Raw genomic sequence first — 12158 nt, forward strand, 5'->3', positions numbered from 1 at the left:
AAGACAAAGTAACCGTGAAAGAACATCTGTGATTGGGTTTTTGAAAAGCACAGATCGGGGAAGGGTTTAAGAAAATTTCCAAGGCAATTACATATCTAGAAAATATTGCACATAGAAAATATGGCACAACTGCGAAGAACAGGGTTTCCAGTTTAGTGTCAGGGAGGGAGGCCACCAAGAAGCCTGTGAGAACTCTAAATGAAATTACAGTACAGTCTTTCATGGATGATATGGGAGAAACTGTGCATAACACAGTCGTGCACAATTTCCTGGGTACTTCATGAGAGAGTGACAAAAAACTCAGATGAGATCTTGACTACACTTTTCCAAAAGGCATGTGGGAGATTCTGAGGACAAGTGGAAGAAGATTCTGTGGTCTGATGAGACCAAAATTGGCCTTTTTCACCTCAATGGTAAGCGCGTGGTGCATGCGTGACAGTGAGAAACCCTTCCCTACTGCCAAGCTTGGTGGTGGGTGACCAATACAGTCAAGAATCTGTGAGAGGAATTGAAAATTGCTGTTCACCAACAGCTCCCATGCAACCTGAGAGAGTTTGAGCAGTTTAGCAAACAAGAATGGGCAAAACGTGTAGTGTCCAAATGTGAAAGCTGGTAGAAATGTATTCAAGAAGTCTTATGGCTGTAATTTCTGTCAAACATACCTCTACCCGAAACTCATGTAATAATTTATTTTCTATTTTATATTTGCAGTGCCTTGAAAAAATATTCAGCCCCATCCCTTTATTCATACTTAAGAATCTCAGACCCTGGAGAATGGGAAAAAAAATTTAGAATGGGAATTTTTATTTGTTAATCACACATTCATATTCACAGATTCCCCCCCCCCCAAAAAAAAGAAAGATAATATTGAACCATAAATTAATTTAAAAAAACTGAAATATCATTATTTAAAAAATATTTGTCCCTCTTGGTCAGTACTTAGTTGAACCACCTCTGACAGCTTTTACAGCCAGTAGTCTTTTTAAATAAGTCTCTATTGACTTTGTATACCAAGGTGGAGCAATATTTACCCATTTATCCTTGCAAAATTGCTCAATCTAGGTGAGGTTAGTTGGAGAGTGGCGATGGACTCTCCAACTAGTCTTGACGCATATTTTCAATGGGATTAAGGTAAGGACTGACTGGACCACTCACAGACATATAATTTCTTCATGTTAAGCCACTCCAGTGTTCTTTGTGCTTTGGATCATTAACCTGTTGAAAGACAAACTTCCTTCCCAGTCTGATTTTTTTTTTTGGCAGAGAGTAGCATATTTCTATCCAGGATTTGTCTGCAATGTGCATCATTCATCCTCCCATCAATCCTGATAAGATTGCCAGTCCCTGCTTCTGAAAAGCTTCCCCACAACTTGATGCTGCCACCGTCATACTTCACGGTGGGAGATGGTGTTACCTGGCTTGTGTGCAGTGTTTGATTTGCCCGATGCATATTGTTTATCATTCGGGCCAAAAAAGTTCAATTTTAGTCTCATCAGACCACACGACTTTCTGCCACATCTCTGCAGTGTCTTCTAGATGGCATCTTGCAAACTCTTTGCAGGCAAGGATATGGCTTGTTTCAGCCAAGTCTTTTTCCTTGCAACCCACCCATAAAGGCCCTTTTTGTGGAATGCTTTGGACATTGTTGACCCATGTACTGTATATTATCTTCCATCACAACCACTAACTTGTAGCACTTGTAGCACAGTCACAAATTAGTTTGCCTCACAGTACGTTCTCTGATAAGTGCCCTTCTTGTCTGGCAACTAAGTTTAGGGGGCAGCCTGATCTAGGCAGTGTGGCTGTAGTTTCAAAATTCTTTGAGTTCTGTACAATTGACTGCACTGAGCTCCGACAGATGTTCAGTGCTGTGGAAATGGTTGTGTACCTTTCCCCAGATTTGTGCCTCTGTATAATTATTTTTCTGACTTGCTTCAAATGCTCTTTCCTCTTCATTTTGAGTCTCTACCATGCTGTAGTCTACCATGCTCACACAGAGAGGGATATTTATATTTACAAAAGAATTGACAACAGGTGATCCACTAATTTATTACACAGGTTGAGTGTATCAACAAATGGCTGACTTTTAAGGTGACAAATTGCAATTACATTTGTGCTTTTCGAATGTTATCATTTCAGTTTTTCACTTTTAGTAAATTGTGGAAAGGTTTTGGACCATTTGCTTTGTGTTGACATGGCATGGAACAGTGCCAAATAATCCAACATCAATCGATTTCAAATTCAGAATCTGCAGCAACAAAATGTGAAAAATCGGCTGCATACTTTTTCAAGGCACTGTATAAATAATTTAGGAAGATCTCTAGAATTTTGTTTTCACTTTTACATCAAAGAGTGTTTTCTGTCAATAAGAAAAAACATTGCCATTGTTATATGTATATCATTGCATACCATTGCCCTTGTTAGTTTTAATATCCCTTTGTGCAAAATTTTACACCCTCAAGCACTATTTTGAATGATTTATAACTATGCAAATGTATGTCTCAACAGCTTAACTACAAAGATGCAGTGTAACAATGATCTTTTGATGACACGAACCTAAATCTTCTAGAATGACTCTCAGGCAATTAATATTTCTGATAGAAATCTGTCTTTGTATAGTACTAATATTTATCGGTTTTGAAGGGCTGTCTATTTAATTATAACTGTGCGCCATGACTTTCATTCAGCAAAAGAGTGAAAGGAAGAGAGAACTTAGCAAACAAACTGCAGAATGTGGTTGTTGAGAAAATCTAGTTGCACAAAGAATGTTTTTATCAGGGATGTGAGTCAGTGCTTTGAAGTCGAGATCTGTGACAGCTGGTCAGTGTTTTACAGTTAATGTTATAGTGATATTGTAGCAATTTGCTATCTTATTAATGTTTATATGAAGCTAGCTTCCATTTAAATTGGAGTAACATTGATATCACCACAAAGCTGAGCAATTTGTACCATTGTTGTCATTGTTAGCAATCAATGATGCTGAAACCTCATGTAACTGAGGATTAAAGTTGTTGTGTTTCCTTATTCCTCTGCTGTGCTATGCTACGCTATGCTGTATTGTACAGGTAAAGTAGTTACAAAGGCACACGAATGTAATAACATGCCTGTTGTTTTTGCTATACAATTGCACTGCTTTTTGTGATGCATAGCCTATATTAGCCTGACACTATGCATGTATGTAAACCCTTACGTTTTTAACTTTCTTTGCAGAAACTGTAAAATGACAGGAGACCATATGTCCAGTCTAGTTCTTTTGGAAGTTAGTATCTTAATAATCCAAGGATCTCATCCATCCTTTTCTTGAAATAAGACAGCTTATCAACAGCAACAATATGGCTGGGTATCTTGTTCCAAATGTTTAAACAAAAGTATTAGTTGTCAAGCTATAAGTGTTTAATTAAAAAAACACCAGACAATTGAAGAAGCATGTTACACTCAGAGTTCAAAACAAAGTCACACAAACTGTAAAGCAACCCAAGGTCCCTACTTCTTAACAATCACCTGGTAAACCCTTTCTATGAAAAAGATACAAAAAAGTCTTTAGATTTAAGTCATTTTCTTTGTAGTTCTGCTATATGAGATCTAAAAGTAAATATTGGTTCTAACTTTCTTTATACCATGACCATATTATGTAAGTAGTTTTACAAACCTGCTACTCACCTCAGTGATTCAAACCACAATCATACGTGATCTTGTGTCACGTTTGGGCTATGACTATTTTCCATATATCACAGTTCATTTCTTATTTGTCTGTTCCAACAAGTAACAGATTGAATGAGAAAAGAATGTTTAAAAACATCATCCCTTCCAAAGCACTGCTGTTTAATCCCACTTTTGTACTCCTGTACAGTTTCCAAGAAAATGATCAATGTTTTATAACACCAAGAGAAAGTCTTCAAATATAGCCCATTTATTTTCTTCTTTAGTATTTTTGTTCTCATTTCTCACTAACCATGTCTGTAGCTTAACAGTACTTTTTGCCAGTTACCTAAATATTGGTATGCATCCCCCAGTATTGTTTACGTAATTCAGTTCAAAACAGAGGTTTTGCTTGAGGTTTTAATAGTTACATTAAAACTAATAGTTAAAACTATGTAATAGTTAAAACTATGTACATTAAAACTATGTAACTAATAGTTACATAGTTACATAGGGTCTTTAACCTAGAAAGAAAATAAACCTGTTTCTGTCTCTTTTGTAATACAACCTCTATTTTCTATCCTACTGAATATCTGATACAGTTTTATACGTTTTCAGTGCAGGGCTATCAGTTCAGTGCTGTTAAAATATACAGCGGGCTAAAGAATGAATGGCACATAAACATGATAAACTTGATAAATATGAACAAAAAAAAAGCACATAAAAAAGCATATAGAATAAACAGCACAGCTAATGAGCTATATTTAATGCCCATAAAATAGGAAAACTACATTTTTGTTGGAATTGTTTTTAAATGAGTAATACTATTTTTTTTACAAAATATCGTGCAGGGTAACTATGGCTTATCAATCAGAAATCGGGCTTATTCAACTTTAGAAGGGACACATGGCATTACTGCCATAAGTGGATATCTAACTTAGAAAGCATTCCCTCTTGTGGAGCCATTAAATCACTTGGCTTAATGAGAGCAGGTATTGTACTCCACACAAAAATAACTTATGCAATTTGTTGAAGTTAACAGAATTACTAGTTCAGTGTTTTTTCCAGTATATTCAGATTGAATAACCACTGCATGATCACTTATGCTTTTTTAATATGCTGTATAAACCACACCTTACACTTAAAAATGCTGCAGAAATGGTTTTACCTTTGTAAAACAATATAGATACATTTGTACTAGAGGTCTGGATGTGACAGTACTTTCTATACAGAATGCATAGAAGAGAGCAGTTTGTTTCAGTATCATAGTGCTGTATACCAGTAATTCAGTTTCATTTATGAGTTTAGAAATAATCCTGTCTACAATTATAATTCAAGTACATTTTTAAAATGTATATAAAATGCATAATTCAACAGTTTGTCTTCTGATTTTCTTTGGACTATGGCAACTAACTGTATTGTATAATGTGCTGTTGTTTTTACATATGACTGTTCTGATTTAATGTACTGTAGATATATATTCAGACACTACATTTCCTGCAATTTTTGTTAAAGTTGAATGTATAGCAAGCTCTGATGTAAAAAGCAGCTGGAAGCATTAATTTTTATAATGCAGCACAAAAAGTAAACATTGTGTCTTTCATTACATCATTACTTTACTTCCATTACTTCCAAAACAATCCATATCCTAAGCTGACAGAATCAGAAAAATAGGTAGAGTACTTGGTTTACAACTAAACTCAACCCATTCATTAGGCTGCACATTTTGTAAGAAATGTACATAATATTTGAGAGACTAAATTATACTTTTACAATGTTACACATAACACACATAAAAAATGAACACAGGGCTGGCAATCAATGCGATTTTATGTAGATCTTCTGATTTTGCTGAAATTTGTCATATTTCTTTACATTTTTGTAATGTATTGTTGGGGGTTGAGGCCCAGTAATGAACTGTTTCACGTAAACAAAAAATTAATTTGACCTTCCAGTCAAAAGACAAAACCCCCTTATGTTTTACCATGCTATATTTTCTCTTAATTTTTAGTGTTAAATGCCAAGTAATACTTTAGCGTTAGGTTTGTTTGTGATATTAATAACTTTGTTATTTATAATGTTAATAACATGCTGTTGGGGAAGATGGCAGTATGTAAATTTGCAGTGAGATGAGAAAGGCTGAGAAAGAGGTATACACTATGGAGTGTGTGCAATCAGGAAACCCACTTTGGTTTCGATGCAGATTTCAGCTTTGACCCACAGGTCACTCTGCTGGCCCCAGCAGTCACGGGCCCTGAGAACGGACTGTGACTGATTGACATTACGGCACTCCTGTCGAGCGACCGCTTTTGAGACCGGGAGGGGGATAGGCTGAAATGAGCCGCGTCCTCCTGTGAACGGAAATAAGATGATGGGGTAGAAAAGACTAAATTGACCCTCAGCCCTGTATTGTAGCCTTGAGGTGATTGAATCAAAGGACGGGACAAGTGATTGGACACACGCTGAAATGGAGAAAAAATGTTGCAGAGACTGAATCACAGCAAAAGGAGGGGAAAAGAAAAAAAGTGTGAAGGCTAGGAAGGAAAACAAATCAGACTTGACTACTGAAAGTTGTTTGAATTGCACACCATTATTGAATTTTGTCATTCTTAACAAGTTCTTTTCTTCTTCTTCTTCCCCTTTTAGTATTATAAATGTGGAGGCCAGTTCGCCTTGGTTACGCTGGGGACATTGTCAGCTTACACGGCCTTCACCATTGCAGTCACACAGTGGAGGTATTCATCTCTTCATTCTGATACTCAAGTGGCTGACAGGGTCTGAATTCTCCCTCATAACGGTTTTTCCTTTTTTCCCCCAGGACAAGGTTCAGAATAGAAATGAACAAAGCTGATAATGAAGCTGGAAATGCTGCCATTGACTCGTTACTCAATTACGAGACGGTAAAGGTAAGGTTGCGAACTTCCCCATTTTCCTCTCCTGTCTCCATAATAGTTCTTCTAAATATTATTTTAATAATTTCAAAAGCTTCTAATTAAAGGATTGGGTTGCATTTTTTTATTTTAATTTTCTTTCTTCTTAGCATATTCCAGAGGGATATTTAAGGCCTTTGCAGTTTTTTTAGACCCGTCGCCTGCTCTGTTCCTTTTCACATCTTTAATGAGCCTTAACCCAGCAGTCATTTGTTAGCCCCTTGTTGCCCATAGTTGACCGTTTACTTTGAGATGCACTACCCAGATGATTTTATTCTCAAATCATCAGAATCACTCAAATTGAACGGAGGTGGAGGCTAGATTTTTGTATGATTTAGAAGGCGGTTGGTTACTTTTCAGAATGGTTTATCATTTGGAGTTTCTGTGTTACAATGTGTAAAAGTAAAATAAATAACAATGGGTCTTGACTTTAGGTTGTTTAGGCTACAAAATGTACTTTGGAAAGGGTGTGTAGAATTTCTCTAGGCACAGTATGTGGAATTGTCTGTACCTAAGACAAACAGCCATGTTGTTGAGGCTGATCTCCCTGGAATCCCTGAAGAAATGCCTCAATATAGTTCTTTAACATCTGACCCTTTGGAAGCAAAGCAAAGACAATCTGAAAGTGCATTTGTTTGTTGTGTGTCTTGTGGCCTTATTTTTTTTATCAGTGTCCTGTGTATAAAGGTGTTCCTCTAATGCAGTTATAGTGTTTCATTCTGAAACAGTTGAAAAATACTAAAAGTTCCAAACTAAATATTGTTGCTCTGATTTTTTGCATCTTAATTGTAATATGAATAAGGTTATTTTAATAATAATGATTGCTTACACTTATATAGCACTCTTCAGGACACTCCACTCAAAGCGCTGTACAAGTAATGGGGACTCCCCTCCACCACCACCAATGTGCAGCCCCACCTGGATGATGTGACGGCAGCCATAGTGCACCAGAACGCTCACCACACATCAGCTATTAGTGGGGAGGAGAACAAAGTTATGAAGCCAATTCATAGATAGCGATTATTAGGAGGCCATGATTTGTAAGGGCCAATGGGAAATTTTTCTGGGGTTACACCCCTACTCTTTTCGAGAAACGTCCTGGGATTTTTAATGACCACAGAGAGTCAGGATCTCGGTTTTACGTCTCATCCAAAGGATGGCAAATTTTTTACAGTATAGTGTCCCCGTCACTATACTGGGGCATTAAGATCCTCACAGACCGCAGGAGGTGCTCACCCTGCGGTCTGTGAGGATCCTAATGCCCCAGTATAGTGACAGAGACAGTATACTGTAAAAAGGCGCCACTAACACCTCTTCCAGCAGCAACCTTAGTTTTTCCTAGGAGGTCTCCCATCCAGGTACTGACCAGGCTCACACCTGCATACCTTCAGTGGGTTGCCAGATGTGAGTTGCAGGGTGATATTGTTGCTGGCATTTTATTGGGTTCTTCATATCACTTATGTCAGCCAATCCTTTAACCTTAGTAAGTGAGGATACCAGGCTTACGTTTTGATTGAGGATGAATAAAATTGAAGCTGTGGCATATTTTTACTTCAATGTTATACTCAAATAACATCTCCTTGTTTTTTTTTGTTTTTTATCACTGTGGTTTCAAACTGTGTACACGTTTTTATTTGACTTGTTGTACATCTATAAATAGAACAAAATGTTGCTGTAGGTGAAGAAGCAGCCACGGGAAAGAGCTTTAACCTTTGTCCATGAACCAAATACTTATGTATCATTACTTAAATTAAGAGTTGAAGTTCATTCCTCTTTTTCTAACCAGACGGCTCACGAAAGGAGCACCTGTCTGCTCTGTTAAGTACGTGATTACTCTTGGTCTCCATCTGTAAAGGACTTAGGAATGTCAAATCAGAAAATTTGGTCAGAATTCAGCAGCCCACATCTTTCTGGTGTATTGTAAATCCTGCGAATTAAATACCTCTATCACTATTTTCCCTGTGTGCCTGCAGGCTTGGAAAGGAATTAAGACTTAAGCTATCTTTCTGTACAGGTTTAACTCTTATTTTTCAATTAATTCCTTCAAGATGTTGCTCTTTCTCCTTCCTCTTTTAGTATTTTAACAATGAAAAATATGAAGCTGAGAGATACGATGGATTTCTGAAGGTCTATGAATCTTCCTCACTAAAAACTACCTCAACACTGGCGATGCTGAACTTTGGACAGAATGCTATTTTCAGTATTGGCCTCACAGCAATTATGGTACTGGCAAGTCAGGGTGTTATGACAGGTGAGGAACCGAATATCTTTTTCTCATTAAAATATAATGTGTTTTGTGCACTAAGAAGTAGAACATTTCTCGTCATGCATGAGAAACCTAAGAATTCGATTTATTGGCCCTCATTGAGCTCTGATGAGTTTTTGAAAACAGCCGAGAAAGAAGCTCTTGCTTCTTTTTATCTTGAGTTATTATGCAAAAGATAAAAAAGAATAGCACATTTACTTAGGTGTAAATTTATGGCATAAGTCTCTTACCCAACATATCCAAGGCACATACTCAGGAGACCAAGTAACTCCTTCTTTTTGGATAAATAAAATACACAAAAATAAATGCAGAAAATTATCTGAAAATGTTATGAAGTCTGTCCTCATCACTTGTTTTAAACAGAGCTAGTTTTATATCTGACAGTTAGTAGCCTCTGCATTATCTCAAACAAAAATAGGAACTGAGTGATGAAACACACAACATGAAGAAACTCCCTGAAGGCTAAGGAAAACACAAGGAAAAACAGTATCTGTGGAAAATCCCTTCTCTGCTTCTTAACTATGCTTTTTATAAATATAGTATAAGAATATAAGAAGGCTTACAATCAAGAGGTACTGCCAGTTTGGTAGTTAAGTGGATCCAGGGATCTCATCCAACCACTTCTTGAAAGAAACCGGGATATTGGGCTCAGCAACATGGCTGTGTAGCTCATTCCATGTTCACTATCACAACACTTTGGGTAAAGAAATGTAATTGATGTAACACATCAAACCTTAACCAAATGGAAATTAATTTTGTAATGCAAGTGTGGTGAAATTAAGCTTTTGCTTTAACATGGCATCAACACTATGTCAGATGGTGTCTGACTGCAGAGCTGCATGTTGTATGATGTGCCTTAACTCAGCCTTAAAATAACAGACTTGCTTAAATTGATGTTATTCAAAGCACACAGTGCAGGTGGTGACAGATGTGACAAGATGTACAGTACTGTAAAAAACAAACATTGTAAAATACTTAATCCTACTTAGGCTGTAACCTTGAAATCCACATATTGTAAGCAAAATTAGACTTTCACCTTTTTTTAATGTGAACAGATGAAAGCCTTTAAGACCTATCCATGAATTGGTTAATGCAGGGGAACAAAAAATGGAACTGGTATTTAAGAAGATACCTGAGGCAAAACTTAAATTGATCACTCAAGTAAAATATCAAATGGATGAATCAAAAGGATTGAAAATGTTTCAAGTTTTACATGTCACTTTTTCCCCTCTGGTGTTCAGGGGCCCTCACAGTGGGAGACCTGGTGATGGTCAATGGCTTGCTCTTCCAGCTCTCACTTCCTCTGAACTTCCTGGGAACTGTTTACCGAGAAACCAGGCAGGCTCTCATAGACATGAACACCCTGTTCACACTCCTCAGTGTTGATACCAAAATTAAGGTAAGGTTAGTCTTTCTGAAGTTAAAAAGATACATGTTTACCTCCTGAATTTGAATTGAATTACTGACTGTACTTAGACCTGTACCTCCAACAGTGAAAGTGGAGGTTCACTATTTTTTATCAATTTATACACATTTACAAATGTAATTTGTAAGAGGTGTTGTGTCTCCAAGAAGGACACCCATGAGAGAGATAAAGAGAAAGCCTTTATTATGTACGCATACAAAAGGCCCACCTTCAGACTAAAGAGATCTGAAAGGTGAGACTCAAAGGCTTGCTTACAGTATATAGTTTTTATACAGAACAGAAACTCAGGGTGGGAGAGAGTTTTCACCAAGACTTCTGCTCTCCTGACTAATATGTTTTCCTTAAATTACACAATGTAAGAACAAGATATGGCTGTTTAACAACAGAGTTCAAAGAACATCTGATTTTGCCTTGCATGATCAGCTCATTCTTAAGGAGTTTTTTTCTGTACAGCTTGTGCAAGCAGCAGATAAGAAACAGGTAAAGTGAGTAAAATCCGCCTGGTCAGACATGCATGTCTCGCCAGAAGCTTCCTTCACAGGGAACAAACTGTAACAGACATTTTAGTTGCAAGTTAAGAGCAGGTGTCTTTCATGACCAGATGTTGTCCCCTGGTAGCCTAGGGTTTGGAACCTCTGAATTAGTTCATCCCTCTAACTGTGCAGAGTTGTTTCACTTGTAAACAAGAATAATGTAACCAGGATTGAAGATTTAGATCTTCTTGTATCTATTCTATGTTCCCATTCCAACATACCGTGACCTTTAATGGTTCTGGTTCTGCTCTTATTTGACTGGCAGGCAGCATGTCATCTCCCTTGGTCCTCATAAATCCTCCAAGGCCCCAGTCAATCACAGTCTGCTACAGGGTTTATTTTTGGGCCCATTACATTTTATTATTTATATGCTTCCTCTCAGTCAGATTATACGCAATAATGGTTTGCAGTTTCATCGCCATGCAGATGATACTGATGATAGACTTGCATTAAAACTTCCCGCATTAGGCAATTTCTATCAGTGTCTGATGCTGAGTGCCTGATTCATGCATTTCTAACATCAGGACTTGATTTCTGCAATCCTTTACTCTATGGGTTCCCTTACTCTATTCTCAATAAAATGTCCAAACTCTGCAGCTAAACGTCTAACTCACACCAGATCTTAGCAGCATATCACTCCTACACTTAATTCTTAACATCGGTTGCCTATAATAAAGTCAAGTATCCAATACAAGAACCAGTTACTGACATTTAAGGCTTTAAATAATCTGGTTACATCATACTGTACATATCTGAACTCCTCCATGATTACACTCCCTCCTATAAGCTCCATTCAGTTGGGGGACCAGGTTGAGGCTGGTCCTCTGCTCACTGTACCCAAGACTAGATCTCAGACTTTTGGTGACTGTGCTTTTTCTGTCATTGCTCCGTTTAATGCCCATCCTCAAACTCTTCATGAGACAAATTGACTCTCTTCATATCGAAACTCAAATGCACATTTTTATTAAGGCCAATGTCTGACCCTACTTCCTATGATGTTGGAAAAATAAGTCTTTTACTTTTTGTTGTTCTTTTTATTCTCTATGTACAGTGTTCCTGGGTTTGGAAAGGTGCTTAATAAAAAAAAAAGTTATTATTATTTAATGTTGCTGTAACTAAGTTGAAGTAAAGCAATTTCTGCTTTATCTGTGGTATGTAACTGAGATACCTTATTCATTTAATAAGAGAAAAATGTTCAAGTGTGTTTGTTAAACAAGAACATTGGTTGCATGTAAATTTAACAAGATGATTATTCTGAACATGTCCCTACCCAGACTACTCTGTTGTAAACATTACGCTACAGTAATATTAATACAAAATCACTTTGAGCTGCAAGTGTTGAAGCTTTGTGGAGTCCCATAGTC

At 37.1% G+C, this 12158-nt stretch overlaps 1 protein-coding gene across 1 annotated transcript in view; it reads left to right on the plus strand.

The window, feature by feature from the left end:
- Window positions 1–12158, plus strand: part of abcb7 (ATP binding cassette subfamily B member 7) — a 73420-nt gene that overhangs the window by 41282 nt on the left and 19980 nt on the right. Inside the window, exons 7-10 of the mRNA XM_088649014.1 lie at window positions 6286–6374; window positions 6458–6545; window positions 8646–8820; window positions 10077–10234. Of these exons, the coding sequence (XP_088505140.1) occupies window positions 6286–6374; window positions 6458–6545; window positions 8646–8820; window positions 10077–10234 (510 nt within the window). The remainder of the gene's footprint in view (window positions 1–6285; window positions 6375–6457; window positions 6546–8645; window positions 8821–10076; window positions 10235–12158) is intronic.

This window comes from Lepisosteus platostomus, chromosome 10 (assembly GCF_059453375.1).
Source record: "Lepisosteus platostomus isolate fLepPlt1 chromosome 10, fLepPlt1.hap1, whole genome shotgun sequence".
NCBI classification, from domain to species: Eukaryota; Metazoa; Chordata; class Actinopteri; order Semionotiformes; family Lepisosteidae; genus Lepisosteus; species Lepisosteus platostomus.